Raw genomic sequence first — 15,710 nt, 5'->3', positions numbered from 1 at the left:
CTGCTTTCTTCTAAGATACCAGTACCATTGCCCCTACCCTCCCACACAGCCTTGCGATTTATGAGGTAGTGGGCAGTAGTCTTCCCTGGGGACTGTCACCTGGGTCCAGGGGACACCCAGTGTCTGACTTTGAGGAGGAAGTTGTGTGAAGAAGTTAGCATTGTCCTGGACACCTTGGGAGTTGGAGGGCTACCCCTGGGCCTCGGTCTTCTTGCAGACATGGAGTGATAACAGGCGACCCTTCGGTGGCTGCCTGTGGAAGCAAGAGGCCTCCATAAAGGAACAACTTAATGGTTCCTCTCTCCTCGTCCCACCTTCTCCAGGGAGTCTGAGTCAGAAAAAAGACTGATGCTTTTTCTGAGGTTCTATTTAACTTTCCTTCTGAGAGGTTCAGGGAGAAAGATATCAGAAACAGGGTCGAGTGGTCATTAGGGCTGCCGGCTCTGATGCAGGAAGGAGGGGGCAGCTTCCTCGGGGTGGACAGCTGGGGGCCAGAGCTGCAGGCTCAAGAGGGTCCTACCATGTGGCCGCAGGGCCCAGTGTGCAGAGCAGCCTGAGCGCTTTCTAGCTTGGAGAAGGCGGGGCACGTGGGGAAGGCGCGCAGTGTGGGTGAGCGAGCACTGCTCCTGGTTTCTCGGAGCGCATTTCACCACGTGTTGCTACCGCTGTCCTTAAGGGTCATCTTGTGCTTTCCATTTGAAGGTCATGCATTTGAAACTGTTTTTACCCTTAAGTCCTTGATGTTCTGATTTTTGATTTAGAGATGCTAGTGGGATAAGACCATATCTATTTAAGCAAGTTTCCTTTCAAATCTGTTGATTTACATGTCACCCTAGAATCACAGAGTCATATTTTGCTGTATTTACTGTCTGTCATTTCCCCCTACCCCCCCCCTTTTTTTCTAAGTTTTATTTATTTTCAGAGAGAGGGGAAGGAGGGGAGAAAGAGAGGGAGAGGAACATCAATTGGCTGCCTCTCTCACGCCCCCGACTTGGAACCTGGCCTGCAACCCAAGTGTGTGCCCTGCCGGGGAATTGAACCAGCGACCTTTCAGTTTGCAGGCCGGCGCTCAGTCCACTGAGCCGCGCCGGCCAGGGCTCTTCACTATTTCCTTGGGCCAGCTTCTTTTTTTTTTTTTTTTTTTTTTTTTTTTTAAACTTGCTTTGTGTGCTTCACCTAATTTTAAAACTTGAGCCTTCATTTTCATGAGTCATTTGCTATTTAAAGTTTTGTCCTGGTCTGGATATAGGCTCTCAGGTCTTCTCTCAGATGTTCCAGGTGTGACTTAAATGGCTCGGGGATGCAGGCACCTGTGTGGTCAACACCTTTGAATTTGCCTTTTCATCTTAGGCAGCTTCTGAGTTTATTTTGCTGAGTGGTCAGCTGACACTGGATAAAATGGTCCAGTGTAAAGTGCTTATATAAATGGTTATCTGTTTACTTTTAAAAGCTTTATTGAGATAAAACGTACATAACATAAAAATGGTTGTCTTTTGCCCTAATGTTTAAATAAGTTTGGAGATTAACAAGAGGGAGTGAACAGCAGCACCATTATTTTGCTGCATGAAGACACCCGCAGCGCGTTTGACAGCCATCATACCGGGTCCCCGGGGCCGCTGGCCGGCCTGCTTCCGGGCACTGCCGGGAGCGGAGAGGCAGCCGCTCACCAGGGCTTGTGTCGGCTATCGGAGCTCCGGCGTCTGCGCTGCTTTTAAAAATCAGTTCAGTAAACTCTGATGTTGGCTTTTAGGAAAATTACACAATCGAAGTTTAGTAATTAAGCACTGTTCCTAGATTTTTGAAAGGCCAATACTTTACTTGTAAACTAATTCTAGCAGACTTTAAATTTATATTAAGAGCATTAATCCCTTGTTCTTTATTTTCTCCATTGTGCAACCCGGGACACACCGTGTGCTGTGGGCCCCACTGATTAGAAGCAGGTGGTGGCAGTTGTTACTGATTGCAGCCCTGCTGTAAGCCTGGTTGGTGACACCTGAGAGGCTTTTTTTTCCCTCCTAAAAAGTTTAAAATGTATGTGAATTACATTCTGCCATTGAGGAGAGAAAAATACAAGCATTTATGACTGAAATGAACCTAGTTTTAAAGGATAGTTCACACCAGGAGCAAATGTCAGGAGGACGACAAGCAGGAGTTTAAATTTACAGAATACGGAACGTGGAAACGTCAAGGCGGTAAGGAGGCTCGGGTGTGAACTACGTTTTACACAGCAGGTGGCTGGGGGCCACGCCACAGCCGGGGGAGAAGCGAGAGGGGCTGCCACCTTGGAGGCGTGCGGAGACGGCAGGGGTTTAGTGCACTGAGTGTCGCTCTAGAATTAGAAATGTTTTGAGGTTTTCTGCTTATGTTGGGCTTGTTCTGTCTTGACCTTGATTAGACTGATGTATGAAATGAATTTTATACTTTACTATTGCAGAAATTGAGTCTTTTCCTGCTGGCAAGGCTGACGGTTGATGTTTGAGCAGGAGGATAAGTTACTGAATGTTTGGTCACATTTGTTTGGAAACACCTGTCATTCTCATCAAAGAGGTGGTGTCCTCTCTTGCTTGAAGGGAAACAATTTGGATACTAGTGCAAAGTTGAAATCTGTGGCAGATGCTAGGAGGTGTCATTTACCAAGCCTAGGCTACCTAGAGCCCAGTATTCCGTTTTCTGGTTCTCCCACCTTTGGGAAGTTCTCGTAAGCATGAAAGCCTGGACAGTTTTCTCTAGCAGTGTATGTGTGGCTTGTAGCAGAAAAAGGGGCGATCTGTTCCTGCTCTCAATCGTCAGTCTGATTGTTGGATGGCTCGGGTTGCTGGTTGCTCATGATAGCACTGCTGTGGGGTCACCCCCATGCCGGGCGTGCTGGAGGGCGAGCGCTGGACGGGCTGTGGAGCTGATGACTCAGCAGTTGTTTCCTGTCTGTTTTGTCAGGTAGAGGAACAGGTCGATTCCAGGCGTAGAAGCTTTCGTTCCAGGGCCTCATTTGATTTCCCTGGATTTGGGTGATGCAGGACAGAGAGGCGCCCCTTGGGGTTGTTAGTTAGGAACCTAGGGTGTCGATGGCCGAGAACTCTGTAAAGCAAGGGCAGCAGGACTAGTAATACCTTCGGGGAGTAGTCAGTCACTCTTGTCGGAGGGGTGCTCTGAATGTCTTGGGGGACATGTACGTGCCTGTCTCAGCCTTCCCTGATGAGCCTGATGGCCCTTGAGGTCTGTGCTAAACTTGGTTACCACGCTCTCCAGGGACCGCTCCCTCCCAGCCTTTGGGAAGAGGGGAGACACCCGTGCAGCCCCGCCTCCGTATTCGTCCTCATGGATCTGGTGCTCTCTCCCCAGGAAGAGGAAGAACAGGAGGAAGAAGATGACGATGAAGATGACGATGACACCGATGATCTAGATGACCTTGACACTGACCAGCTGCTGGAGGCGGAGCTGGAGGAAGATGACAACAACGAGAACGCAGGGGATGATGGAGACAACGACTTTTCTCCCTCTGACGAGGAGCTGGCAAACCTCCTAGAGGAGGGCGAGGACGGAGAGGACGAGGACTCCGACGCGGACGAGGAAGTGGAACTGATCCTGGGGGACAGTAAGTCCAGGACTGACCACGGGGCCGGGCCGTGCACCCAGGGGGAGCTGCCTGCCCTGTGCCAGCCCAGGCCAGTGTGGCTGCGCCCCAGGTTCTGTGCCCCCTAACTGGCCCCTTGTGGGAAAGCAGTTTCCCATCTCCATCCTCTGCTCTCCCGTCAGACTATGGAACCAAACAGCTGGCATCGCTTAGTGTTAAAACGGAGGCTGGCAAGTGCTTTCTGTAAAGGCCACACAGCCTGTGCTTACACTTTGTGGCCCACGTGGCCTCTGTTGCAGCTTCTCAACTGTCCTGTTGCAGCGTGAAGCAGCCAGGGACAACCGCAAGGTCACGGTTGGGCTGTTGGGAGGGCGAGCCTCCAAGCGAAGGCCTGAATGTAGTTCCTCCCGAGGGCAGCCTGGCGCCTCTGAGCCTGCCCCTTCCGGAGGCTCTGAAGGGGCCAAAGCCCTCCTCTGGGGGCCCTTCCTATCTGCTTTCGCCTTAAAGGCCGGGGGCAGACCTATCTGGCTTCTTTTGTGCTGCCCCCCCCCCCCCGCGCTTACTCCAAGTTAGAAAGAAAACACTCCCATTTGTAGCTGTACTCTGTCTCCAGAGGACACATTCGGCAGCATCTCCCTGACACGTCACTGTTGACAGACTCACACTTGCGGTGGCCCTGGCTCTTCTAGTGCTGCCCTGCCTGACGGGGTGGGTCCCTGTGACGTTCAGCCACTTTTCTGTAGCTGACCGGCCAGCATTCTCGCCACCACTGTATTATACCTAGTATAGTAGCCACTAACCACATGTGGCCATTAAAATTTTAATGCAGACAATTTAAAAATTTCAGTTCCTCATTTTCATGTTCACATCTCAAGTGCTCAGCAGCCTCATGTGGGCGCTACACTGAAGAGCGCGCGCGCGCACACACACAGAGCATGTTCCCATTGTTGCGGAAAGCTGTGCTGCGCTGGCCTGGCCCCAGGGGAGGCCAAGCGTCTTTAGAGGTTTGGTTTCCTGTGATCATTGGTGTGAGGTGGCAAGAGAATGAGCGAACAGGAGACAGACGCGGGTAAGCGTCCCTTGGGCACACTCCTGGCCCTCGAGACGGAAGGCGGCCGGTGTGCGGGGGCAGCGTTCTCACCTAACACCTCCGTGGGGCCGGGGGGCAGTGCCTTCTATCCGCCCGTGTGCTGTTTAACCAGCCTCCATTTTCCATATGGAGGCTGAGGTGGTTCAGTGCAGGAAGACTTGCCTTGTCCCCAGCCACGGTCAGAGAGCCAGGTAAGAGGGACTAAGGGGCAAGGGACATGTGATGGCATTGACAAGGGCGAGTTGTGCTGAACCTTTCTGTCATCTGAATAGTGACACATGGGCACGAGTTCCATTTCTCTACAGTTACAGGTGACAGTGCAGCGAACAGGGCAGCTCGGGGAGGCACCCGCACACCGGAGCCTCACTCCCCTTCCCGTTCGGAACTGCGTGGCAAAGCCACTCCACTTAGAAACCTTTCATTCCTAGCTCAGGACAGCCTGGGGAGCCTTAATTCTCTCAGCAGTGAGAGTGTTACTTTAACCTGGTGGGAAGGTTCGTCATGTAGAAATGCTGTAATAGATGACAACTTCAGGCCATTTTAGCTTGGCCTCTAGAACCGAGGTGGTGACACACAGGTGGCGTCTGCAGCATGCTCCACTGCTCTTTCTGTTAGAGACCCGCAGCCACTCCCAACAGAGCAGCGCCTCCCTGCACCCTCTGTGGGCGAGTGTCTTGCCTCACGCTGGCCCCCCTGGGAGCAGCAGCACCAGGTTGTTTGGGGGCTTGTGCGCCTGTTCAGGGTGTGAGGAAAGCCCGCCAGACCAGGGAGAACCACACCCACGTGCTTTTCCTGTCCCAGCGCAGAACCCCTTGACTCGGGAGGTCAGTTCTGCCCCCCACATTGCAAACATCGGGTCCCTGTACCTCGACTGCCATTGCCCCAGGGCCTTTGAAAGAGACGGCCCGACCGGGGCTTCCCCGAGCACCGGAAGGATGAGAAAAGGCTGAGGAAGGGAGAGAAAGGTGCCTGACACCTGAGCGCTGTCCCAGCCCCGGAGGTCCTTTCAGACCCTGCAGCTGACTTACGTGCCTAAGGAAGGGTGCGTGGTGACGCCCATCCAGCTGCCTTCCAGTCCCTGGATGCAAGGCCACGCTGTCGAGACTGTTAGTGGCTGCACAGCTGGTGGTCGCACACATCTCTGGGAGGCGGGTCTGGTGACGGTGGCTCGGAGCGGGGACACTCGGGAGCTCTGCCATGGGCCGCGCACACGTGCTTGGCTCTGGGAAGTGCTGGCAGCAAGGAGCCGAGGCCGCGGTGGGGGCAGCTCTGTTAGCGCCCCCTCCACGCCCCTCGGGCAGGCTGCGCTGTGCCCGTTCCGACCCCGGACGCTGGCTTCTCCAGGCGTCTCTCTGGCTTATTTTCAGGACTTCCGTGAATCATGGCCACGCTCTTCTTGGCTTTACCTTATCCGCTTCCGTTTTCGTCCTAAAGGAGATGGTAGTGAATGAAGGGAGGTTTGGGAACACGCTTTGGTTTTCTTCAGATTTCCTTTGTAGAGACTGTTAAGTATCTGGGAAGGCTGACGGGGCTTGCGTGGGACCAGTCGCTGTCCACTCCTTCCTGGGGGGGCCCCACAGCTGCGGGCGCCTGCAGGGCCACAGGTCAGGGTCTGCGCTCCTCCCTGGGGCCCTGGTCAAAGTGATGTCAGCTTCCCGAGCTGGGTCATCAAAGTGGACACCTTCCCCTCCCTGCCGCCTTCACTCAGCACATTAATTAGAGCCCCCAGGCACCAAGGGCTAGCTTTCCCTCCGGTCTCGGTCAGCCGGAGACACGGTGCTGGGCCTCCCATCCTCCCTGCTGGGCTGCGCCTGCTGCTGCCGCAGTGGCCCCCGCCCATCAGGGCAGCTGCACCCTGCAGACCACACTCCAGCATTTCAGAGGGTTGAGTCCCAGGTTGGCCACCTCTGCCTGCCTCTGTGAGCTCCTTTGAGGAGAGTGGCTGCAGAGTTAGAAACCCCTCACTTTGGCTCAGGCCTGTGCTCATTCCCGAGACTCCAGAGGCCCGGGGGCACACACCTGGCTCCCCGCAGCCCTGCCCTTCACAGCCATTGAAGGCACCATGAATAAAAGCTTGGGGGGCCGGGGGGGGGGTCCTGCCTGGTCTCTTTAGGGGCCTCCAAGGCAGGGTGGACCTCTAGGAATAAGAGGACACTGCATCCAGGTCCTTTCAAAGGTGAGAGCAAGAGGTCCCAGGGGTGACCGCTGTTGCCAAGAAGCATATTCTCCAGAGCCAGCTCCAAGGAGTTAATTGATGTGTTTTCCTCTTTTGGAAAAGGTAATTAGCCTGGCTGAGACCTAAGCATGCACGCAGGTGCTTCCTTCCTGAACACCTCCCGTGAGCCCAGGGCCTAACCTGGCCTCTCCCTCTGCTTACCTTTCAGCCGACAGCTCAGACAACTCCGATCTGGAAGACGACATCATCTTATCTCTGAATGAGTGAGGAGCCATCACCATGTGGAAGGTTCTTGGCAGGCGAGAAACTGAGTCAAACGAATTCCAAACACCTCCCTCCCCTTCCTCCCAGGGCTGTGTCTCCTTAAGGAACTGTGTGGCCTGTGCTCAGAGGACTGCCGCCGAATCTCCCTGGGACCCAAGGATGCTTCACAAGTCACCACCGCAAAGGACAGCAGGGGTCGGCCCCAGTCTGCCCCCCTTCCCAGGATGGACACAGCTTTCCTCAAGGGGGAAAAAACGTCTCTGGGGTTATTTCACAATATATTTTCTTTGTATAATGTCCTTTACTTAAAGAACAAGAAATAGTTTTTTAGAAAATTTTAAAAAAGAAAAAAAAAATCCAGGCATTTATAACTGAGGGTATGAACTTATATCCACCAGGTCCTTGTCCCCACTTCATTTTCTATGGAAGAAAATGACGTCTAAAGAACAATATAGAGGCATTTTTACATACGTATTTAAATGAAAAGGAAATCGTGGTTTCTTAAATTGATAAGGATTAAGAATATTTTATTATAAATATAATATATGATTTTTTAAACCTGTTTTGTTGCCTCACATGCTGTCAGGTTAATTTGTTTTCCTCTGCGCGAGGCGGGAGGCAGGCAGGTCCCGCTGCGTCCGCGCTGGCGCCCGGCTTCCCGGCGGGGGCAGCGAGCGCGTGGGGTGCTGGTGTGTGGAGTTGAGGGAACTTAGGATATGAGTTCACTCCCTCTATTTTTCTTTGTCCTTCAGTTTTTCAAGAAACGTTTTTCTTCTTTCTCCCCAGTGTGGAAATTACAAATCAAAGGCCTTTTTCTTTAATGTAAAGTGTATTTATTTTAAAAAATACAAAATAAACTACAAGTCTGTCTTTGTTTATGGCCTTTCCCTGTCCTCCCTTTCCTCGCAGCTCTAGCCAGGCAGTGGAGATGCCTCGAGAGGTGGCCCAGGACTGGGACGGGGTTGCGGGGGGGGGGGGGGGACCCACCACCCAAAAGAGCCCTCTGGGGAGAAAAGCAGAGTCCCCGTGTGGGCCCCCGCCCGCAGCTCTGCCCCAGGGGCTGTTGGTCGCTGTGTGAGCGCCCGCTGTGGGCGCACCCCCATCCCCGGGCTCTGAACTGGGCAGGCAGCTCTGGGGCACGGGGGTGGGGCTGCTGTCGAGTGAGGGGTCCTGGGGCATTTTCGAGGGACGAGCTGGCAAATCTAGGGCGTGGAAGCAGCACTGCGGCCCTTCCCTGAAGGGCGGGGTCCCAGCGGCCAGGGTTTGGCCAGGCCGGGTGCGCAGGCACCTCCCAGGCCCCCACAGTCGCCCTCCAGGGAACCGCGCAACTCTCTGCTCGCCCCACGCCGCCCCCTTTCCTGCCCACCATGAACGGGGGGCCCCCGAGTCCCTTTCTTTCTTTGAGTTTGTCCGAGTAACAGCTGCTGGGTTTCTGTCAAGGCAGGTGCATAGCTCGGAGAAGAGGGAAAGTGGGTGTGAAGTAAACAGGCAAGACAAGATGGCTAAAACTCACCAGGGGCTGGTAAGGCCCTGCTGGGCTTCGGAGCATCACACCCTCTGTCACACACACGGGAGCAGGCCTGTGTCGCACAGGTACCTCTTGGTCCTCTACAGAGCAGAGGTCTCAGTTCCTAAGTGGCTTCACGCCTCAGCTTAAATAGGCTGCTAACACCTAACCAGTAGACTAGTTTGCTGGTGCTGAAGAGATTAGAAGAAAACGATTAAAAGAAATAGCAAAAGCACGACATTCTCGTCGTTAACCAAGCCGCTTTCCCCTGAACTCCGCCCGGAGCTCTTGGGAGCACCCGCAGGTCTCTCAGGCAGACGGGGGCCTCCAACAGCAACACAGAACCCTGGTCGACCTGACAACACGCCCTTAGGGACGCCCTGAGAGGCTAAGGCATCAGCCGCGGCTGTCCTCCCAGGGCTCGGGGTCTGAGTTCCCTGCGAGAGACACGCAGAATAGCAGCAAACCGTCACGGGCAAATTTTGCCTCATGCTGGTTTTGCATTTAGGCGACACCCTAGACAGGACGCGGATCCCAGGGGCGGCACTGGGTGCAGGCCCTGACCGCCTGAGGGTATTCTCAGTTGGTGCTGGACAAGGCCTTTCTGAAAGGTCACAGCGCCTGTTCAGTCACACGTCACAGGAAGAGAGTGGCGGAGAGGAGGGTCTGAGGAGGAGGGCCACACAGGCTGTGGCTCTCCCCGAGAACTGGTTCCTCTGAGGGCCTGAGAACCCCTTATCGCTGAAGAAGGGCGGGCAGAGTACGGGCTGAAGTGTCTTCACCGGACTTTCTGGGCTTGTCCTGAGAAGGCCGGCGGACGGTGTGCGGGGTCCTGAGCACCCACCAGAAGGCACCCTGCGAGGCGGCTCTGCCCTGTGCCCCGGCGCTGGCCGTGGATGTGTGGGAAACCCTGCGGCGCGCCCTGAAGCCGGCCCTCCGCCATCCGCCGCGACCCAGGAGGTCCCCTCGCCCTGGAGTGGTCCGGCCGTGTCTGGCTGGACCCCCAACAACGTGCTCAGCTGCCCGGCAGTGGTGGCCATGGCTCAGGCACAGGCAGGCGGACACGTGGACCCATCTTTCCTTGTGTTAGTTTTGTTATGAACTTGCTTATTCTCTTGTGAGCACCAGCCGAAACCCAGAGAGCAGCGCTTCCCCAGGCACCTTCCCTATTTAAAATCTCCAAGGTCTCAGAAAGACACCTCTCTCACTGTCCTCGGGGAGAGGTGGCCTCAAGCTCCATCTCCCAGCTGTCTCTCTCAAAGCCACCTAGCTGTCACCTGCACTGCACTGTGAGCTGGCTTGGGTGGCGCACCAGACCTGGAGAGCCTGGTGAGGCCAGTGGAGCTGGGAGGTCATGGCGGCCGGGGGGTGGGGGGGCTCATTCCTTTTGGGAGAGCTGCTGTTCTCCCGCAGCCCTGACCAGGACCCTTCTGGAACACCCAAACCAGCACACTGACACAATTAGCAGTACTTGTCCTATGTTGACAACTGCTGTGTGACACCAGCTTCATTCGCCAGTGCTGGCCATGCTACCTCATCAGGGACACGTGAAGACAATTTAACGCTCCTTCAAGCTGCTCCCCCCACCCCCCGCCCACCTCCGCTCGGGGATGTCCTGTGTCCCTCCAGCGAGGCCCGAATGGCTGTGAGCTCTGGAACTGCCTAGCACCTCCGAGCCAGATGCCGTCTCCCCACAGGGGCGTGCTGATCCGGGGTGTCCACCTCCTCGGCGTGCGGACAAGAGGTCTCGGCCCTCTCACCTGGCACCTGAGGGCGTTACGTCCCAGCACCTTGTTCGCCTGCTGCAATTTCCTGTTATCTCAAAAATGTTCAGACCAGGGACTCAGCGTCCCCCACAAAGCTCCAGGGACTCCGCACAGACCTCCACACTGTCACAACAGTTCTGAACCACCAAAAGAAGAGCCAGAATTCACAAGTTCAAGAGTAAGCAAGGAAAGCTGCCGCCCACCCTCCATTCCAGCATTTGGCCTTAAGTGTCCCTGGGAGCCAGAGGCAGCTCTGTCTCCAACTGGGTGTCCCTGGTTGACCGCATTAAGGCGAGGAGGGGGGCTGAACGAGAGTCCGTGTGGATCTGTGGCACCAAGACCCCGGGGCCTCGGTATTGCGCACTCCTCCCTACGAGAGAACACACCTGCCAAGACCACCTACTTCCATAAAGGCCTTCAGACAGGGTATCGTCAAACGGCTACCGCTCCAACTGAGAGGCACACGTTGTTTAGGGCAGAACCACAACCAAAAACTGCCACAGCTGCTGGCCATAGGCCTCGGGTGTGCCCCCTTCCTTTGCATGAGCTCTGTTTGGACTGGCAGGACAGGGGCCAGCGTGCAAACCGAAGCCCACCGGCTCTCAGCCAAGACTACGAACCAGCACAAACACAGTCCTGACTCAGCCCGCACAGCGGAGGGGCGCAGAGCCCCCGATGGCGCAGCACACCAGGGCTAGAGAGACGACGTGGGGCATTTTGTGCATGCAGAGGGGAAGGTCTTCCATCTGAGAAAAAACATGATTAAACCAGGACTCCGAAAAGGATTAAAAATCCATCCTCTGACAAAGGCTTTACTGACAACTTTCCATACAGTTAGTCAAAAAATAAAAAAATACAGAACACAGCAGACAGTATCTCGTACACTAGAAATCAACATGACAGGAGTCCCATCTCACCGCTGTAAAAAAAATCCCCCAAAGCTAAGAACTTAGTTTCGGTGGGGGACAGGACTTGGGCCCCCAACCTAATGAACCAAAACAATCCAGCAGAAAATTCAAACCAAGGGGGTAGGATAGAGGCGGGGGATCAGATTTCAAAATAACTGTTTTTGTGACACAAATGTGGAGCTGGGAAAGACAGGCTTGGGCTAGGCAGTGTCTCTTACTATAACTATCACCATGTGCTCTTCCTCCAGCTTGCCCAATGTCCTCAGTGCGGACTGGAGGTACTGCTGTGAAAAGTCGCAAGGCGGGAAGGCGTAGAGCATGCCCGTGCTGTCTCTGCCCTTGGACCCTCCCACCGGCAGGCTGATCACCCCCGCTGCCTGCTTCTGTTTCAAGTAGGAGACCAGGTTCCTGAGAAGCCGCCTCTGGAGGCCTGGCTCCACCACGGGCAGCCCCTCAGGGCCCGGCCCGCTGGGGGTGGCCTGGGTGGCTAGCAGCACAGCATAGCCGTTGGGGCTCCCCTGCTTGATGCGCCGCGTGACCTCGTCGAGCTTGGGCTGGTCCAGCCGCAGGCGCTGGGCGATCTTCAGCTGAGTCAGCTTACTCCCCGAAGTGTGGTCTTTGAGGAGACCGCTGATCACCCCCTGGTCCCCCTCGAGGATGTGCATAGATGTTGGGAAGCAGCTGTTCTTCAACACTAGAAGCCCGTTCCAACCCAGCTGCAGTGTCTGGGCATACTCGGAAAGATTTTTGAGCTTTTTGGTCTCGTGTTTTGGCTCTTCGAGAGGCTTCGGCTCAGCCTCAGAGGTCCGATGATTGCGCTCGCTCTCACGTGTCTTCTTCCCATGGGAAGAGTCTGGAGCCTCGTGGTGGTGGTGGCCCCGTTCCTCAGCTCCGTGCCTGCTGTTGCTGAGAGAGTTGCTGCTCGACTCCTTGGTCCCTTCGCTGGAGTGGTTTTCCTTCCGGCTGCGCTCAGGGGTGCGGTCGGAGCTGCGGTCGGCCTGCTGCCCACCGCCCTTGGTCCTGCTCCGCTCCTCGTAAGGGGAGTGTGTTGTCCTCCCACGGTCGCTGGAAAGGCTCCTCCGCTTCCGTCTCTCCTCCCAGGGCTTGGGCAGGCCCCGGTCTCCATCTCCTCCCCAGCGTTCCCCACTCCGGCTGCGCACTGAGCGGCTATAGCCCTCTAGGCTGTTTCGGCGGTCAGAGCCTTTGCCGGGGCTGGTCCAGTCCCCTTCCAAAAAAGTCCGGTCTCGGTCTGAGTACAGGAGGTGTGGGGGCGTCCTATCACGCACCCGCAGGTCTGCATCCAAGTTTCGGTGCCGGGTATATCCATCTGGGAGAAGCTCATAATGCACAGGGAGCGGGGAGGGCTGGTACTGCTGGGGATACCGAGTCTCCTCGGCTTTGGCAAAATCCACACGCAGCCTGCGGTCTGGACCACCCAAGGGAAAGCCTCTCATTTTAGCACAGGCAGCCTGGGCTGCGTCCAGACTCTCATACTGGATATAGGCAAAGCTGTCCCCTTTGACATGATCGATAGTCCGAATGCTCCCAAAGCGGTCAAACTCCCGGGCCAGAGCAGCCAGTGAGGTGTTAGGCCCCAGGCCACCCACCCAGAGGCGCGTGGTAGGATTAGCCTTGCCATAGCCAATCTTAATAGGGTTACGGCCAATCACCCGGCCCGACATGGCCACCTTAGCCCTGTGGGCCATGTCTAGGTTCTGGAACTTGAGGAAGGCATACGCACCTCCCTGGCCACGGGCAGGCCTCTTGATAACCACCTCCTCAATGATGCCGTACTTCTCGAAGGCCCGTCGCAGCTCCACCTCTGACACGCTGTGGTCCAGGTTCCCGATGAAGAGGTTGCGCGTGGCCCGCTGGTCGTCCTCAGGCATCAGGTCCTCCTCGCACACAGCCGGGTAGCCGTACGGGCGCCCCCGGTCGTCGTACAGCCCGTAGTAGTCCAGGGCTCGCTCCCGGGACAGTCCCACGGCGGCGGCGGCCGCATCCAGCGCGAAGGCCGCGGCGGCATGGCGGGCGCGCGGCTCCCGCAGGGGCGGGGCGGCCACGGGGGACAGCGAGCGCTGCTTGTACTGGTAGCCACCGTGCAGCGGCAGGTAGCTGAGTGGGTCGGCGGGCGCGGGCGGCCCTGGGGGCGGCGTGGAGGCGGCGGCGCTGCTGCTGCTGCTTCTCCGGCTGCTCCCGCCGCCACCGCCGCGCAGATACACCGGCTCCACCTTGAGCGGGCGGTCATAGAGCAGCAGCTGGCGGGCCAGGGCGTGCTGGCGAGCCTCGCGTGCGTCCTGCGGGTGCCGGAAGTTCACATAGGCCACGCGGCCCAACTCAGGCGTGTGCGACAGGCGCAGGCTTATCTCGCCGAAGCGCTTGAACTGGTGGAAAAGACGGTCCTCGAGGTGCTCGGCGGGCAGCGCGGGGCTCAGACTGCTGATGAGCAGCGTCTTGTACTCGGGCGCGGCCGCCGACGAGCCGGGACCCGCAGGCTCGGCCCCTGGTGGCGGCGGAGGTGGCGGCAGTGGAGACGAACGAGGCGAGGCGCCTGAAGCGCCCGGGTCCCCAGAGGCCTTGCCACCTCGTCCCCCACCGCCGGCGCCTGAGCCCGAGGAGCGGCCGCTGCTCGCACGATGATTGGCGTCCCCAGCACCGCGGCCGTCACGATGCCCGCCCCCGCCGCCCCCGCTACCACGGGGTTTGTCGCGGGTCCGCGTTGGAACGGGGTGCTTGGCGCCGCCCGAGGCCTTGTGCGCCGCCCGCCGCCCGCCCGCCTCCGCCTCCCGTTCGCGCTCCCGCGGCCGCTTGGCTGACGATGACGAGCCGCGCCCGCTCGGGCTCGAGTCTCGCTCGCTCTGCCTCTTCATGGCGCCGGCGCGGCGGGCGGGCGGGCGGCCCGCAGGTCCCTCACAGCAGCAGCGGCGGCGGCGGCGGCCGAGGAGGCAGCGCCCCCGGCGCCGCCATCTTGGACAAAAGGACTCGGCGCGCGGCGGGGTGGGACGGTAGCGGCGCCCAGGGGCTGGGCGTCGCGTTATTAGCCTGCGCTGCCCGTACCACGTGATGCCCACGGTGGGCGGGACGAGGGCTGCGCAGGCGATACGTCATTGGACTGCGCCACCCAGCACCACGTGACCTCGCTGCAGGCGGGAGAACTTTGGTGCCACCATGTGGCCAACGTGGCCGAGGCTCGGGGCTACAGGGCTACGTTGCACTCAGTCCTCGCGAGAGTCGGGTCGTCTCGCACCGCTCCGAGCGCTAGCTTCTTCGCGCACTGACCCAGCGGCCCTTTTAGGGATTGCCCGCCCGTAATATCCACCACGGCGTCTCCCGACTGTGGTCCAGGACCAACAACGTCGAGGTGTGGAGCCCGTCGCTCCCTAGGCCGGTCCAGGGCCCACGCCTCATAGCTGGGGCATCCCCCAGGTTCAGGTTCACCTGCAGCGCCTCCCCTCCACCCCACCCACCCACCCACCCAAAGGTGGTGTGGACCACGGCTATTCACGTGGACAGCCAGACGGGCCTGGGTGCAGGCCGAGGCCCGAGACGACAAACCTGCACTGTGTTGGGTGGAACAGGCTCCTTGGCGCTAGAGAGCAACTCCAAGGGCGCAGAGGCGGCCAAGTCCACTAAGTAACCATGAGTTGTCACGCTTACCTCTCGCGGGCCAGGACCCGCCGTTCCGCCTCCTGGGGCAGAACCTCCTCTCTGAGGTGAAGTGAGGCAAGCCAGACAGAGGTGTTGGAGGCCCCGCGGAACCTGCCCGACTCCAACCACAGAAACCGTGGGGTGGGCAAGAGCAGAGCCCAGTTCTCTCCTCCTCTCACAACCATAAAGCAGTTCTTGGAGCAGCTGAAAGGGGGTTAGGCTTACAAGAAACACCTGTAGCACTGCACGAGGTCTGCCTCCAGAAAGGAGTTAACCCTTTCAGAGATAGCCATGGAGGTCAGCCCTCGGGTGGCTGGGCCGTTTGCCTCGTTCTGTGCGGCCTGATGGCCAGGGAAGCCCTGCAAGCAGACCCTACGCTGGCGAGCTGACAGTCGGTCGCTCCACCTTCTAAGACTCCTGGTTCCAGCAGTGGATTTTCCCAGCACCTTTCATGGGCTCAGGACACTGTGCGTGTGTCAGACCTAACCACCCTCATTTCCCCTGGCAAGCCTTGGCCAGAGAAGTGGCTCAACCTCCTTGCCCTCCTTGTAGACTAGGTGCTGCCAAGCACCTGCGGATCTGACATCAGGCAGTAGGGAGGCCCCTTAGGTAGGCAAGCTGAACTTAGGAGCTGCACCTGGAGACCCGAGGGCTAGGCAAGTCCTTGGGAAGAACTGCCTCCAAGTCTGTCCTCTGCAGGCCCAAGGAGCAGGTTTCTGTCAAACCACAGCCCCAGTGGACACCTGAGTTTCCCAAGTGCAAACCCCACAGGTCTGGGGA

General features: G+C 57.6%; 2 protein-coding genes across 3 annotated transcripts in view; one reads left to right on the top strand and one right to left on the bottom strand.

Moving 5' to 3' along the window:
- DCAF1 (DDB1 and CUL4 associated factor 1) overlaps positions 1 to 7,656 on the top strand; it is a 59,620-nt gene extending 51,964 nt beyond the window's left edge. For both annotated transcript variants that reach the window (XM_054594683.1, XM_054594684.1), the window contains exons 23-24: positions 3,340 to 3,592; positions 7,046 to 7,656. In XM_054594683.1, coding sequence (XP_054450658.1) covers positions 3,340 to 3,592; positions 7,046 to 7,104 — 312 coding nt within the window. In that variant the 3' untranslated portion in view covers positions 7,105 to 7,656. The remainder of the gene's footprint in view (positions 1 to 3,339; positions 3,593 to 7,045) is intronic.
- Positions 7,657 to 10,749: 3,093 nt separating this feature from the next.
- Positions 10,750 to 14,152, bottom strand: RBM15B (RNA binding motif protein 15B). The gene has a single exon (XM_054594504.1). The coding sequence runs from the start codon at positions 14,150 to 14,152 to the stop codon at positions 11,483 to 11,485; it is 2,670 nt and encodes an 889-aa protein (XP_054450479.1). The 3' UTR covers positions 10,750 to 11,482.
- Positions 14,153 to 15,710: the final 1,558 nt, after the last annotated feature.

Source organism: Pteronotus mesoamericanus, unplaced genomic scaffold (genome assembly GCF_021234165.1).
Source record: "Pteronotus mesoamericanus isolate MK-2021 breed Mesoamerican mustached bat unplaced genomic scaffold, CSHL_Meso_final scaffold_533, whole genome shotgun sequence".
NCBI lineage: Eukaryota > Metazoa > Chordata > Mammalia > Chiroptera > Mormoopidae > Pteronotus > Pteronotus mesoamericanus.
The sequence above is the reverse complement of the archived record's forward strand: the minus strand, read 5'-3'. Positions and strand labels throughout refer to the sequence as shown.

What these genes read in the sequence shown, in the direction of transcription:
- RBM15B (XM_054594504.1), bottom strand. Translation starts at nt 14,152, where the DNA reads ATGAAGAGGCAGAGCGAGCGAGACTCGAGCCCGAGCGGGCGCGGCTCG.